Genomic DNA, 17,023 nt, shown 5'->3' with positions numbered 1-17,023 from the left:
CCTTCCTATCCCTGGGCACAGTCCAGTTACTAAATAAGTTTACTGAAATGACAATCAATTATCCATCTAAGTTTTTGGGTGAGTTATATGTGGAAGTAAAATGCTCATGGATTGCCAAGTGACAAAGGCAGAAAACAAGGTAAAGTTAACTAAGGTTCTTAGATATTTGTTTGCTACCAATTCATTTCACTGAGAAACTATTTTAAGTGTGACCAATACTCACTTTATTTATGCCCTACATGAAAGAGATGAAAATTTAAAGTGATTTCAGAAAGACTACTAATGTAAAAGATGTACCTTGCATAAGTATGAAAGGTAAAAAATGTACTTTATCCTTGTGAGTGTGGTCACAGCTAGTAAATAAAGTCTGCATCCTGGGGAAGGGGTAGCTTTTTAGACTGCCTGGTTTCACTGTTTCCTCTCTGGATAATGAAATACTCAGTACAAATATAAGAGTACTAAGCCTTATTTCTTTGCAGTCAGTTTTAATCATCTGAGAATTGTCTACCTAAATGGTGAACTATTTCAAGTTCCTTTCTTTACTTCCCTGATGTTTAATCACTTTGGGGCCAAATAACTTCATGAAGCAGTCTAACAGCAAGTTAGAATTAGTATTGTTAGAGACTCTAGCAAGTCCTAGGGCTAGAAAATTAGATTAAAAAATAAAAATTCAGATACTAGAGCATTTAAAGTATACATGGTAATTTGGATAACATACTATTGAAAATACATATACAAATATTCTAATTTGTTGTTGCACTATGGAAAACTGAAACCTGGATATAGTGTATCTGTACTGTACACTTCAGTTCTCTTTAAATCATAGATTTTATGTACTGTGAGTATTGCTATCTTCAAAATCCATATGATTTTAACGTTAACAATCCCAAACAGAAGGTCATTAACTTATGGAAAAAATTTTTTTTGGTTCAAAAACCAAACAAAAGAACAGGCACATTTATTTCATCCGAGTCATACTCTGAACCTACAACGCCAAAGCAAAAGACTAACGTGCACTTAATACGTATTTCAAGTCTCTGTAACAAAGAAGAAAAATCATTACAAAATTTAGGAGTGAGACATCATGTCACTAATAGTAAAGGTGATTAGACAATGGCTTCCATGCTCTAGCTAATGAGATCTGACTATTGAGTCTTTTTTTTCCTTTTTCTTTTTTTGACTATTGAATCTTAAAGGGCAAAGAATAAATTGCAAACGTCTCAGCTCTTTATACTCAACTGTTTCACTAATGAGGACTCAGAAAATAGATACTTTCGCCATCACTGATAACAATATTTCAGTGCTAACACTGGCAGTTTAATATGTTGGTGATAAAAACTACATGGTGGTTTATCTTGACAGCTTAGAAAATAAAGAATAATTATAAAATACAAAACTCACTCCAAAAAGAATTAAACATCAAATTTAAGACCCATTTCTGTTTCAGAAAGAAAGTCAACAGGAAATGGATTTGTAATTTTGAATTTCTGGCCCAAATTTGTCACACACTTCTAAATAAATTACTATACCTCATCAAACTATCATAAAAACTGATGGCAATACAAGAGTACATCTATCTATTTCTCTAGCATGCTCAATGAAAAGGCAGGGAACAAATGGTGCAAGTAGGAGAAGGGACAGGCTCAGGGTTGTGCTGCAATCTAGGCCAGAGAGGCTGTAGACAGATGAAGAGCAGGGCCAGCACAGAATCTTCCATAGTCCCTGGTTCTGAAATCACCTGTTTGGTCTTAGGGCTTTTTTATTTAAGTATAGCACTCTATATACTTCCTAAGAAAGATGCTTAAAAGGACATTAAAAATAATAAAATTCAGTTATTTAGGTGAGGTACTTGAATATATATATATATATATATATATATATATATATATATATATATATGGGGATGATAAAATGATATTTAACAAAGTGTGTATTTATATTTAACTCTAAAAGAAGACATAACATGTTAATATAATTTATAAATTTCAGCCTAGTCTTAAATATTTTTGAATCTTTGTCTAAGTGTTAACTACAGACACTGACTACCCTAACTAGAATTCCATTGATAGCCCTATATTAATTTTGCTAGAACAAAGACTCATAGCTGAGGGGGGAAAAAAGCAACCATTTATATTTACTAAGAAAAGCAAACATTTACTTCAAATTGCAGTATAGGCTTTTCCGTCACAAAAAGAAAGGAACAGTGATCTGACAGTGGTCACATCCTGTGCAAAAACTTGAGATACAAAAATGGTAACACAAGGTATATGAGCTGCTTACATTGCAGGAAAAAGGAAATACAGTAGCTGAAATATGGCACTCCTGGGAATCAACTTCTAAACCGAATAGAATGCCTTTGAAATGATTAAATTTATTTGTGTATTAGTAAGAAAGCCCCACCACCATAAATAGTACAATATTTAAAAATTAAAAAAAAATTATATCTAAGATATAAGATAGTGTATTTGTATTGTTAGACCTCTTTAAGTGGTTTAGGATTTGCCTTTTTTTTAAAATTAAATAAATGCCTATATGCTTTATAAAGTTCCCCTCAATCTCAAAAGCCAATTTAAATCAAGGAATTTGTTATCAAAGTTGCATAATTTCATTTGGGACTGTCAGCAGGTTAAAGTCTTCAATCAAGTCTTTAGCATTTATGCTTATTTTTAGTCAATGAAAAGTTAAAAAGTTCTCAAATCTTCATTATCCTCTTGAATCTGCCCTTCTAAATGATCCTCAAACTGCAATTCCTAGTTTGCAAATAAAAGAATGCAATATGCATCATACTTCAAGAAAAGACGACGATGTTGAACTAACATGTTTCTGAATCTTTTCCCTGCTCCTTTCAACCTTCTTAATAATTTCCGACACTATGCACACTGACGAGGTGAGACCCAAAAGAAACAGCAGATCTGCAAAAGAAAATAAATTGGGTTTTATAATTCTTTGACTACTTATTGCCGCAAAACTTAATAGCTTACATTTCTCTAACATTTTACCACAGCTTTTGAAATACACTTTTTCACAACCATTCCATGAGGTAGATAATCAGCCTCAGTATAAAAATAAGGAAAGTTAGCCTCCAAGTTATTAAGTGACTTATCCAAGTCATATAGCTATGAAAGGCAGCAGCCAGAGAACTAGAGCCCAAATCCTCTGACTACTTTCCCTAAACCACAAATAACTTCATAACCATATTTAACAGCAACACAAGCAAGAGTTTTCTATTGAATAGATCACACGACCTTTTTAAAAGGCTGTTCAAACAGTGGTAACTAACTTGATTGAAAAATTCCTATCTAAAGATTATACATAAATTTGTGTTTATTTCATTTGGAAGCCTAGAAGAACTCATCTTTAAAGACCATGTCTTTACAGCAGTATTCAAACTCATTCATATTTACTGCTTGAAAAACTGCAGTTGTTTCCTTAAAACTCCTTTTTTTAGAGGAAGGAATGTGAATATAAACTAAAATATTGACATTAAACTAGGTCACTTTTAAGTTTAAGATAAACAACTCATAACAAAAATCCAGTGAGGCTGTATAACTCATTTTCATAAATATCCAAATTAGCTTAAAAACCTAAAATTAAAAGTAGCATTACCATAAATGCACCAGTCCTCACACTTAATAGGAAGATTTTTAAATGTATTGCATCATAACATTTAATGCACAGTATGTGAAAGAATAATGTCTGTCTTACACATAATCTTAATAAAATTTTCTGCTTTTAGGGTCAGGCTGTTATTTGATAAAATAAGAATTACAAATTAGCAAGTAAGAATAGTGAGATATTATTTTAACTATCAAAATTATAATTTTATAGAAAAGCAATCTGGTTTTCAGTGATCTTAAATCTAATTTTTTCTTCATATAAGACTGAAAAGTTATAAACTACAATTACTCTTTAACAAGTTTTGATTTGCTACATTTCAGAATAACCAAATGTGATTTTGACAATTAATAACTTATAAAAAATTAAAAGAAAAAAATTACAAAAAATTTAAAACCTAGAGTTAGGAGAGTGACTCCCCTAAACTTCTCCCAATGAAAAAAGAGAGCACACTTCTTTTTCAAATCAAGTCAGTCACTTTACTTATTTACTTTTTTAAAAGAAAATTTTTCATTAGAACAAATGCATTAGAAAATACAATTCATCTATAATATATAAATTATAAAGAATATTTGTTTTACCCAGTATACTTAGGCTCTCAGTCTGAAAAACTTTCTGAAGTGGAGGAAAGTAAATAACTAGTAATTGTCCCATGATGGATCCGAGAACTGCGTAGCAAAACATTTTATTACTGCAGAGTCCAATCTCAAACACAGACTTGGTCTGTTGACAGAGCAGAGTTTGATTATTACACCTTGGTCATAGAAAAAAACTATTATTACATTCAGCTCTAATTTTTAATAAGCTGGATTGAATTCTACAATGGTAGGACCATGAAATCTCTTAATTTTAGCTATTATTTTGAAACAACTGTAATGGAATAAGGGTGAATTTTAAAGCAGCTTCTCTTTATCAAGAAAGGGTTTTCTTTAAAAGAGTGATGCTATATATATATTTTTTGAAAAAAGATAATAGAAAGGAAACTTACTTAGGCATTCCAAAATTTAAGGTATTTTATTGGTATATGATTATTCTGCTAAGTCATTTCTATCCATTCATTGAGGTAGATTAATCTAAAAACCTTTTTTGAAGAATGAACCTAGTTTATATGTGTATTGAAAAAGTAAAGCTGACTTTAACAAAATAAAAAATGAATAATATAGCATCTTCAAAAATTACTCTAAATTAATGACAATTCACTGTTAGCATGGCAAATGGTAACAGATATAGTTAAGGATTCATAAAATGCTCTAAAAATTAAGTGAATAGTCAGGCCTCATATGGAACTAGTTTTCAAAAAAAAAAAAAAAAAAGCTATGAAAAAGTACCACTAGGTTTTAGTTCATTACTTTTGATCAGAGCACCTCAACTGAGATAAGGCAATCAATCACACCCTAAGATACAACAAGGGAGGAAAAGTACATTTTTAAAAGTACATTAAAATTTGACACGCTGACAGAAGTAATGGGAAAAGATTAATATGCAAAAAGTTGTTCTTGTACTTCTAACAATACTTTCTTCTAAAAGGCGACTTAACACCATCTTAACGAAATCCATGAGGTTTGTCCTATGCTTGGATAATGTTAATCTGAACCTATCATATAGCTACAGATAATAAGAGAATGGAAAAGAAGAAAGATCATGTGATAACACCAGTGTTTTACTTTGATCTTCTGGTCAAAGGTAAGGCTTTTCTCCCCAAATGGCCCAACCCCATTATGACACACATTTTTTGTAGGAAGGCTGTATCTGACACTGTAATCTATGGCTACATATTCAAGAAAAGCTAAAAATCCATAAATCTTGCCTGCTTATAATTAGAAAGTGTTCTACCTAATTGAATCAGTCAGCATACCTGAGATCTGGAACTTAGTGCATTGAACATGTCGAAAAACACAAAGCATGTGAAGGTCATTGTTGTATCTCGAGGTGTTATCCCATTGTCTCGTAGCTGTCAAGAGAAAAAAGATTTTCAGTGGCTGAATTTAATGGATAAATACCGCATGCTTTTAAAAGGTTAATATTTTTTTTCCATTTGGATAAAATAGTTTTAGTCTTACGATATAAAAACATGTAAGCTACATAAATTTCCTATATGCCATTTAAATAAGTCACCTAATGCCCTGACTGGGTTGCTCAGTCGGTTGGAGCATCGTCCTGGACACCAAAAGGTTGTGGGTTTGATTCCCAGTCAGGACACATACCTAGGTTCCAAATTAGATCCCTGGTCAGGATGAGTACTAAAGGCAACCAACTGATGATTCATCCCCCCACCAATCAATTTAAAAATATATATAGATATATATATCTCCTAGGGTAAAGATTAAAACAAAGTAATAATAAGTCACCTAATGAAGAGATGTAGTTACCAAAAAGTAAAAAAGTCTTCTCACAAACCATATAATGGATACTAAAACAAGTTTCTTTTCTGATGACAAAGTAACTATGTTAAAGACTCAGATTTTCTAAGGTCTCTCCAAATTTTCATATATTAATTTTTATTGTATCTGATAGACCTCTGCAGATTTAAATTACTACTCTAATAAATGAATGAGAAATTCCAATAACCCATAAAGACTGAAATCAAACTATGTTTAATTGTTTTTATCAAATTTTTCAAAGAGCTCTAACTTTCCAGCCTTCCATATAACACACAAAAATAACCAAGTTCTATCATACAGAATACATGTTAATAAAGCAGCTCATCCAGTGAATATACCTCCCGCCAGAAGACAAACAAAGTCCCACAAACAATGATTATTGATGAAACAAGTATTTTAAGTATCAGGTTTTTCGTCAAAATGCTGTCCTTCCAGTTGCGTGGAGGTTTACGAATGACATCTTTATCCACTGGTTCTACTCCAAGGCTTCAAAACAAACAGAAAAGAGAATTACTTTAATGTTTTAAAGTTCTGGATTTGTTACTTTCAAACCTGATTAACCTCAATTGTTCATGAAGCTAAACACTTTCTTATACGAACAAAATATTGAATCACAAAGGAAACCTTGGCAAGGTTACTCAAAAACAAGCACAAATTTTATCACTCTTTCCTCTTTTACCCTTATTTATTTGGCACAGTTTGATAGGTGACTGATAGTCAAATTTTAAAAAATTGTCCAATATCATTTACATTTAAGTTTTTTTTTTAAAAATATGGCCTGAAATACATGACCAACCAACTGGACTTTGAAATATCTTTCAGGCAGTGAGGTTTCAACTACTCTTTGTATTGGTGACACTGATGGCCCCATTATTATAAAAGAAAATACTTAGATGCTTAGGTCCTTTAATACTTTCCCCAAATCTCTAAAATTGGCAACCTAGCTAACAACACTAAACTCAGAGATTTCTCCATTCATCCCATTCTTAGAAACAAAAAGCTTACTTCCTGAGGACAGGGATTGCCCTCATCTGTTCTCAACATAAGGCTGGGCATCTAACACAGTATAAAGGCTCAGATCCATAATGGATGAGTGAACACCCAAAGAAAATAAATAATATGCACACATCACACAATTTTTAACAAACATGTTGCTGCAAAGATTTCTAATGCTACCCATGAATGAAGTCTTAAAACTTAATTATCAGGATATCACACCTTCCTTACTGTCCTAGTGTAGGCATGAAAAAACTCTTACCTCTGAGCAGGTGGTCCATCCATGATAATATTGATCCACAAAATCTGCATGGCATTGAGAGGATTAGGAAAGTTCATTAATGTAGCCAATGAGATTAAAGTTAATGCTGCTATACTCCTGTTGAAAAAAAGAGTCATTTAAAAAAATTTGTCAGCATAGTTATTATAATTCTTACTAATTTTAAGATACTACTTTTTTAGCACTTAAAATTCTCATGTTACTACCATGCTTTTAAAGGAAGTCTAGATTTCCAAGAACATTTTGAAGCCAGGAGTTAACTCTTACAATCCACAGTATTTTAACAAAGGATCTTCAAGATGTTTAACATAAAAATATAAATAGAGGAGGAGTTTTAAAGTTGAGTTCAGAATAGATGCTGCTACATAACAGTTAACAGTTCTAACAATATTTTGGTAACTCTTTTTTTGACTATCGAAAAGCCCTTTTACTTTTGGAAAATGATAATAAGAGGAAACACTAAGATCTGACACACTTTAGTTATTTCAGGAGCTATTAAATAAACCACACTGGTTTTACTTTGATAGTGATACAGACACCTAAATACTGCATTAAGAACCTATTAAACAGGATGTTTTAATTTTTGCATTAAACAATGCTCAGAAAGAGAGCCCAGAAGCTTCTAGGCATTCTGCTTGAATTATACTTTTCATATAATTTAGCTACAAGACTTATGGTGACAAACTTCTTACAAACTTACGTGCTCAGCTGGAATCTAACAAAATTTTTAATGTTATTATAAATCCCTTTACCCTCTTCAATTGCAGACCTGAAATTTAAAAAAAAAATTAAGTGAGAACATATTATCATACAAAAATAAAGATATATCTATATTGAAACATAATTTTGAAAACAAATTTCCAATTGATGTAACACATACATTGCTCAAAGAACGTTATTTTCATCACATAATTAAGATTAGAAAAAATATGGGAAACATTAAATCTATCTATAATTAAAGCCTTCTAAGAGCCCGACCTGAACTAATTTCATCCTACAATATTAAAATTCTTATTCTTAAAAATATATTTCAACATTAAAATCCCATATTGTCTTTCTACACAAGACACAATACTACACACTTATAATACTAAAATAATAATCTTTTTTACCCAAGTTTACTTTTCTTAAAGGTTCAAAAGGCATGCATGGTAAGAGGTTAAATTGATATCTATCAGGAAGTAAACAGCAATGAGATAAATAAGAATTATAGAATTTAAGCTATCTTCTGCTCCTACATATAGATATATGCAGTAGCAGAATTATATAAAGAATATGGTATATAAAGAGTCGTGTAAATTATCTCACTCACTTGTTTGAATCTATGAAAATATGTGTTTTATAAACAACTTCCCCTTTCTTCCAAAATTTTTATACAATTCTAAGATGAAAAGACAAAAATCTTATATCCTTATAAGAGCTTAGCAATTCTGAGTCCTGAGCTCCCATATGCTTCACTTTTTAAAAAATATATATATTTTTATTAATTTCAGAGAGAGGAAGGGAGAGGGAAAGAGAAATAGAAACACCAATGATAAGAGTCATTGATCGGCTGCCTCCTGCACACCCCCTGCTGGGGATCAAGCCTGCAACCCATGTTCCCTGACCAGGAACTGAACCGAAATCTCTTGGATCATAGGTTGGTGCTCAACTGCTGAGCCCTCGGGCCGGGTCCCACATGCTTCACTTTAGGTCACAATGGGTTAATGAAGCACCAGGGGTATATAATTAGTATTTATCACTATAATGAGTAAGACTCAGGTCGGCAGATAGGTTATTATAAAAAACAGGATTCAGGTGACTCCCACCTGAACACTGTAAAACTGACACTACCAGGTATTACATAAGAATCTTAAATCAATTAGAAACTATGGCGGAAACAGACAAAGTTATTCTAACTTAATAAATTGTATCACTGACAACATGAACAATTACTGGCATAAGGAAATAGATATGAATGAGAACTTGATTATTTTTAATACTTACTATAAGGACATACCCATATATATTTCTGATAGCATGCATTTAACTAGACTAAAAACCCCATAAAGGTTCACTGCTATATCACACACTTACAGCCAGAAAAATGTGACACTTGATTGGCGCTCAGTAAATATTTCTTAAATGAATGGCCCTGCCATTTATTCTGTCCTTTCCATTCCATACAAAATAATATTCTCCAAAACTACACACTACACCATAAAATAAGATTAAATCACCTAGTAAAATAGTTTAATTCATCCAATGTTTAAATACGGCTAATTCTTTTCCACCTGAATTGTCTGGGTATGAGGTGCAAGGAAGGCTGAGAGAAGATCCTCTCTGATGTGAATCAGGGAACACTGACACAAAACTTACATTATGGTTTGGAAATCATCATCTACCAGGATCATGTCGGCTGCCTCTTTGCAAACATCTGTGCCAGTCTGACCCATTGCGACTCCAATGTCTGCAGCCTTCAGAGCAACTGCATCATTTACTCCATCCCCTGTCATGGCTACAACCGACCCATTCTTCTGTAGAGACTACAGTGGGGGAGGGAGGGGGGAAGGAAGGAATTCTGATTAAAATGTTGCTTCTACAGAGATAAAGTGATAAACAAATCCTATTTTTTCACATAACTAAGATTGGAAATAATATAGACCATCAATTTTTCAATAGATTACAATATATTGAGGTCTTAAGGCAAAGCTTTAAAAAGTTTCTATTAATATTCTCAATGTGTAAGAACTGTATGTCTAAAGTCTGATCTAGAGTCAATTATACAATGGTTCTCAGGGACAATTTTGCCTTCTAGAGCACATCAGGCAATGTCTGCAGACATTTTTGATTGTCATGACTTGGAGTATGCTACTGGTACCTAAAGGGTAGGGGTCAGGGATGCTGCTAAACATCCTACAATACAGAGGACAAGGACAGCCCCTCAGAACAAAGAATTATCCAGGCCAAAATATCAATAGTGCTAAGGTTAAGAAACCCTGAACTAATACAATACTACAGTGGTTAATAATTTAAGTCCATTATTTAATGGCTACTATGTCAGTTGCTTTGTATATATTTGTCTAATTAATATATGTAACTATAGCCTTTTACATATTGTTTTCACTCATAACATTTTTAAAAAATTTTTATTGATTGATTTTAGAGAGTGGGAGGGGGAGGGAGGAGACAGAGGGAAAGAGAAACATCGATTTGTTGTTCCACTCATTCATGCATTCATTAGTTGATGCTTGTATGTGCTCTGACTGAGGATCAAACCTACAACCTGGGCATACCGGGATGATGTTCTAACCAACTGAGCTACCTGGCCAGGGCTAACATTTTTTTCTTGATGTATTTATTCAGTTTCTAAGCAATTATTGCTATTTACACTGCGATGATTTGACTATGGACTCCTGTCAGAACAGACTTCTAAATTGTTCAATTGCTTAAAGAAGGTTGTATTTGCAGACATCTCATTCAAGTTTTCTTCTACATCTTCCCTTGCTAACTTAATTCTCTATAGTGTTTCCATTTCAGGTTCTAAAAAAGAAAAAATCACCTGTTTTGCTTCAGAGTACTTCTGACTTAAATGATCTATCAAATACTCCTAGTAAGGCAAACATAATTTAAGATAAGAAGTAGCATTTTGGATATAAAGATTAAACAATTGGATTCTTAGAGACCCACCTTAATAATTTTCATCTTGTGCCTTGGACTAGCTCTGTAAAATACCGCAACCTGTTAAAATACAAGAAACATTAAAATCTTCAATGTTAAAAAATACCAGAATAATGCTTCTAATTAACAATGATTTTTAAAAAATTGATTTAAACTGTATTTAATTTGCCACAGAGCTCAAGCTTAAGCAATATGCCAGATGTTTTTTAAGACCCTCATTTGACATGGTCATTTCAAACTTTACCAAAGGTACCCAGGAAAAATACAATCTCTGAAGAGGAAACAGCCTTACTCTAGAAATGTTTCAGAGATAAAGGGAAAATTCTCTTGCATCTGTTTCCTCATGACACTGACACACAACTAAAATGGCCTCTTCCCTTTGTTCTGTCTTCAGGAGAGATAAAGAATAGCTACTTCTCCATGCCTATAAAGCAACCCCCCTCCCTTTTAAGTATCAAGTGTCTGCTCATTCTCTTTTATTCAGGTTAATTCATTAGGATCTCTTCCACTATATCTCCAACTGCTTATATGATCTTCTCTCTCCAAACCATATATTTAATCCCCTTTTCTCCTGTCTTCTGAAACCCTTTCACTGTGCCCCCAAAGCCAGTCATCAGTCATCAACAAAACCCCCTATATTCTCCCTCCCCTTTTCCACACTGCTCTAACCTAATTTTTCCATAAAACATGGGCCATGCCTACAGTCCTCTCAAATACTACAACCAGGAGACCCTAGAGGGGGTTAGGTGTTCTCCATTCTCCCTTCTTTATTCATAAAGCCTGCTTTGAATGTCACATGAAACTATACCTCCCTCTAACTGCAAGCATTCCCTGCTCCAGCGAGGTAACTCCGCAATGTTTCACAAAGACTTTAACTTCTGCCTTACTGTCACTCCCCAAAAATACTTACAAGTCATAGTGATTTTAATGCCCACACACTACACCATTCTCTTTATCATTCTCCTAGAGGACTGATTCGTCCTAGTTTTCTCTCCTCAGACTTCCAATTGACCCTTTTCTGCAACCTCACTTTCAGCTAAAAACTTTGTTTCCCACTTCAAAGAAAACAAAATCAGGCTAGAATTTCCACAAGTCCCACCATCCAGTAGTCTCCAGGCAACATCCTTTCTTTCTTTCACTGCTTTTACTAATGCAAAACTGAAGACTCCCTTGGTGTTTTGCATATGGTACACAGCATTGCACAGAATACAATTTGTTCTTAAAGCACCAGGATGACCAGGTTAATCTGTCTAGTTGAGTAAAAATATCGTAATTTAATGAACACAAAATTATGGCCTAAAGAAATTAGATATTTTAAAAAACCCTAGAAATGAGTAAAAATTAAACTACATCACTATTTCAAAGAACTAAGATTAAACTTGAGGGTAACTGAATTTCATTTATTAACAATATTTTCATATTTATGTTGTTTCTCCACCTAGAAAAAGGGAATGCACTGATGAAAGGCAAGCACATAATAAAATCACAGTAGTTTGGGAGTAGGAGGGGAGAAGAGAAGATGAGGACACCAGTATATGGTAAAAGGACAGTGGGAAAGAAGTAGAACTTTGTCAGAAAAGGAGAGAGTTCAGGGAATCATATGGGAGGAAAAGATAAAAATCATTAAAGGAAGGGGGAAAGACTACACATTTTCAGAAGCAACTGGCAAGAGGATTTTTCTCTTCTCATGGGTCCTTATTTTTAGTGTCATATTTCTGTTCAGTACTCGATAGTTCTTTTAATCAACATTAACAGACAAGGTGTACTAGGGAAAGAAAATTATGAAAAGCAGAAAATATTAAAGGAGAGGTTAATTTTTCAAAAGTGTTCCTGACATTAAAATAACCTGCCAAAGGTCCCCAAATCTTCCATGACACATAAAAAGGTATCTGATTGCACAGAAGAAAAAAATAAGTAACTAAAATAAGTATTTACAACCTACCAAAAATTAAACAGCACATTAATTAGGATTATATTACAGGGAATTGGTTAACAGGTGTGGTAGAAATACAAATGCACGTGTCTCCCTTGCTGAGGCCCGGGTCTCCCCACCTTCCTTGGGGGCCTGCCCCCGGCTGGCTGAGCCCTGACTGCAGGGCAGCTAGCTGTACTGTTCCTCATGCCTGTCCCCGCTTCGTCCCATCAGGACCTCAGTGCTTTCTGTGGCTGTCACCCCTCTCTGGAACTATCTGGACCTCAGTGCTTTCTGTGGCTGTCACCCCTCTCAGGAACTATCTGATAAACTCACTCATTCTAACAAAACACACACACACACAAAAACACAACACAAAAAAACAAGCCCTAGCCAGTGTGCTCAATGTTTAGAGTGTTGGCCCAAGAACTGAAGGGTCCCAGTTTGAGTCCCAGTCAAGGGCACATACCTGGGCTGCAGTTTTGATCCCCAGCCAGGGTGTATGCAGGAGGCAACCAATCAATGTATCTCTCTCACAGTGATGTGTTTTTTCTCTCTCTCTCTCCCCACCTCCCTCCCTCCCTTCCACTTCCTAAAAAACAAAAACAAAAACAAAACAAAAAAAACAAAAAAAAAAGGAAAAAATATCCTCGGGTGAAGATAAAAAAAAAGCACAAAACAAAACAAAACAGGATGTCCACTTTTATCACTAGGAACAGAACACACTGGAAGAAATCTATAAACAAAAAACAATGAGAACTCCAAATGGACTTTACAAATAATTAAGTAAAACTCAGTTTCTATAGTACTTTTTAATTGGCTCCAGGTCAAAAGGACAGAGCAATGTTAAGAGATTTGAAATGTGTGATTAAATTATGGAAAAGAAAACTGAAAAGCATTTTAATGAGGGGCAGAATTAATATGACTTAGTACATGTGGGAAAATCTCAGTGAGCTGGCAATTTAGAAGGGAAGTTTAGTTCTGTTTTTAACACTAATGAAAGAAAAGCTATTCAAACTGATTTGAAGTAAAAGCATAAGACCAAGAACACATGTTGGCTATAACAGAGTTACATAAACACAAGTGAAAAAAAGACAAAGTTGGGATGAGGGGTAGGGACATGGGGGGGAGGGGTGTCAGGCAGGGAGCCCAGCTAAGCTCAAAGGACTAAAAAAATTCATTAATAGTATTTGGAGAAAAGACACAGGTATTCAAAAGAAATGAAATACCTGAAAAAAAAGCCTTGGTATTTATGAAATTCCTCTTTAGAGTAGGATGACTTTAAGCAATTCAATGAATGAGCTTCTCACAAGGCTTATGTGGTTTTTTTGTTGTTTTCAGTTTCTTTGGAACAGCATCAGGGTATCTGTCTTAATTCACAAAAGCTCTAATTGGAAAAGACCAATTCTGTAATTTGTCCAGGCTGATGCTGTAAATAGTAATTTGCTTCTTCCTTCTCTAACTACCCTTAGGCTGGTCTCCAGGTCATCAGCACTTTTATCAGAGACAGAGTGAACTGAAGAAAGCAAATAAAATTTTAATCTGTTAGTTTCACTACCTGTTAGCATTTCTGGGAAAAGATTTGGAATACAAGGTTGAGCAAGGGTTAAATGGGGAAAATGTTCAATTAACAGCAGATTTCACATAAATTTACTAATGTGCATTCTGTCCCAATACTTCTAAGGAACCTAATACAAGATTTATTCTTTCAGAAATAGATGTCAAAAAAACCCCCATCAGGATAGGACAAAAAAAAGTCCTGTTCAAATATGAAAACACCTTCTCCGCTAAACCTAAAACGAACACCCATACTTGTTCCCATATGCTCTGAAAACAGCATTCTGAGTATCTATAAAGAAGAGGAAAGCGTGAATGAGCCAAAATAGTGCATTTCTAATAATGACTACATCCAAAATTTAACTGCAAGGGAGGTTAGATTGGTGGTCTGGGGACTTAATGCTACTGTATGAAATGCAGTTTGTGGAAAAGAAACTAAAATCTTTTCAGAGGGCAATTCATCAATACATGTTAAGAACTTTAGAAATGGGTCTGATTATTTCACAGGGAGTAATTTATTCTACAGAAATAATCAGAGTTGTGCACAAAGTCTTATGTACAATAATGTTTAATGACTCAGTAAGCAACAGATGATGAGCTCTGGATTCATATGGACCTGGGCTCCTGTCCCAATGCCAATGTCACCAGTCACCAAATCTGAGACTTCAGTTAAATCTCCCAAGTTCTCTGGGCCTCAATTTTCTCATCTGTAAACACAGAATTGCCTATCTTTTATAAGGTGGCTATCAGGAGTAAATAAATAATATGTAACATATGCCCAGCATATGGTAAATGGCTGCTATTGTTATTATTCTTAAAAGTATTATCTAAAGTAACAAAAAATAAATGGGAGCTCAAATTTCAACAAGAAAATGGTTATGTAATCCTAAAATTGCTGTGTTTTTATGCAAACACCAGTATACCCAAGTAAAACACTGCAGCCATTAAAAAGGTGTTTTATAATAATATCTAAGATTTCAGGAATGCTGAAGTTCTGTTAAATGAATGTTCAAGTTTATAACATCATAAAGTACCAACCAGGCTTTGTTAAACACATTTAAACAACACAGGTTTTGTTAAACACATTTAAAAAAGAAATATGGGTTAACTTATTTTATTATCTTGGATACTCTGTGAGTACATAACTTCTGAGGATCTGGACTGTATTACAGGCAGCTTGCATTGCAGCTCTTTTCTAGATATTCTAGTTTTTCCACAGTGAACATATGCTACTAATAAATAAATTTTCTAATAAAAAAAAGTATTATAAAAAGACAAGCTGTAAGTTAAGATGTGGAAATTATTTAAGAAAATTCAGTGTTCTAAATATATAACTTGCAGTTGCGAATGTAAAATAAGTGAAGGAAAAGAGAAGGCAACACATTTTATTACTGTCATTGGATAGATAGATAATGTCTAATAAAATAAATGCCAGATGAAAAGCATTTATTTTAAAGGGCATACACATATATGTGCCTAAACAGACAAGTAACAATGAGAACAAGAAATTAGAACTGTCAACAACTTGGATGCAAAAATGCTCCTTACCTCTTATATGGCTCTTCCTATGGGATTTGTGTATCCACAAACCAGGCTTTGTAAAGCCCCTAACAAAGCATCCCAACATAATAAGTTAATCTCACACCAGGGAACTTGACTCTAAAGAAATTACTGTGCTGTGGGACAGGAGATACCTTTTTTCTCTATAAACAATTTGTTAGAAAAGCATTACAATCAAAGGTAAAAAGGCATTCCAATGAAGGACAATCTTTTCAACAAATGGCTCTGGAACAAATGAACATCCATATGCAAAAAAAATGAACCGTAACTCATTTCTTACAACACAGACATAAATTAATTCAAAATGCATCATAGACCTTAGTATAAGACCTAAAAATATAATACTTCTAGAAGTAAACATAGGGAAAAACAACTTTGTGATGTGGAGTTAGGCAAAGAGTTTTTGATAAGGTATCAAAAGATGACCCATAAAAGAAAAAAATGATAAACTCGACTTCATCAAAACTTTAAACAACTGCTCTTTGAAAGACAGAGTTAGGAGAATAAAAATATAAGCCACAGACTGGGGAAAAATATTTCAAGTCAAATATCTGATAAAGGACACTCAAAATTCAAAAGGAACACATACATAATTTTTAAAAAATAGGCAGGGCAAACATTTCACTAAAGAAGATATATGAAAGAAAAAAAAAGAAGATATATGAATGGCAGAAAAAGCACATGAAAAGATACTCAACATCATTACTTGTAAGGAAAATGCAAATTAAAACCACAATAAGATACCACTATATACCTATCAGAATGAGGGATGGGGGAACTGACAATCCCATGTGCTGGATGCAGAGTAATTAGAATTTTCAAACACTGCTGATGGGAACGCAAAATAATAAAGTCACCTTGTAAGCAACTTGGCAGTTTCTTACAAAGATAAACATACATTAACCATATGACCCAGCAACAACTCTTAGGTATTTACTCAAGAGAAATAAAAATTTCTTTTCATGAAAGAACTTATACATAAATGTTTATAGTAGTTTATTCATAATCAGCAACAACTGGAAATAATTCAAATGTCTTTAAACTGGTGAATAGGTAACATAT

At 33.6% G+C, this 17,023-nt stretch overlaps 1 protein-coding gene across 3 annotated transcripts in view; it reads right to left on the bottom strand.

The window, feature by feature from the left end:
• ATP2C1 (ATPase secretory pathway Ca2+ transporting 1) overlaps nucleotides 1-17,023 on the bottom strand; it is a 92,999-nt gene that overhangs the window by 11,338 nt on the left and 64,638 nt on the right. Inside the window, exons 20-27 of one of the 3 annotated variants that reach the window (XM_016224339.2) lie at nucleotides 10,942-10,992; nucleotides 9,631-9,797; nucleotides 7,973-8,041; nucleotides 7,255-7,371; nucleotides 6,335-6,482; nucleotides 5,471-5,566; nucleotides 4,197-4,338; nucleotides 2,788-2,912 (exon numbers count right to left, since the gene is read on the bottom strand). In XM_016224339.2, the coding sequence (XP_016079825.1) occupies nucleotides 2,788-2,912; nucleotides 4,197-4,338; nucleotides 5,471-5,566; nucleotides 6,335-6,482; nucleotides 7,255-7,371; nucleotides 7,973-8,041; nucleotides 9,631-9,797; nucleotides 10,942-10,992 (915 nt within the window). Of the gene's footprint in view, nucleotides 1-2,105; nucleotides 2,913-4,196; nucleotides 4,339-5,470; nucleotides 5,567-6,334; nucleotides 6,483-7,254; nucleotides 7,372-7,972; nucleotides 8,042-9,630; nucleotides 9,798-10,941; nucleotides 10,993-17,023 lie in introns of those variants that run through there. The other 2 variants (XM_016224341.2, XM_016224340.2) reach the window with 2 other exon arrangements.

This window comes from Miniopterus natalensis, chromosome 15 (genome assembly GCF_054644295.1).
Source record: "Miniopterus natalensis isolate mMinNat1 chromosome 15, mMinNat1.hap1, whole genome shotgun sequence".
Classification (NCBI taxonomy): Eukaryota; Metazoa; Chordata; class Mammalia; order Chiroptera; family Miniopteridae; genus Miniopterus; species Miniopterus natalensis.
Note: the sequence above shows the minus strand (reverse complement) of the source record. Positions and strands in the feature narration are given on the sequence as shown.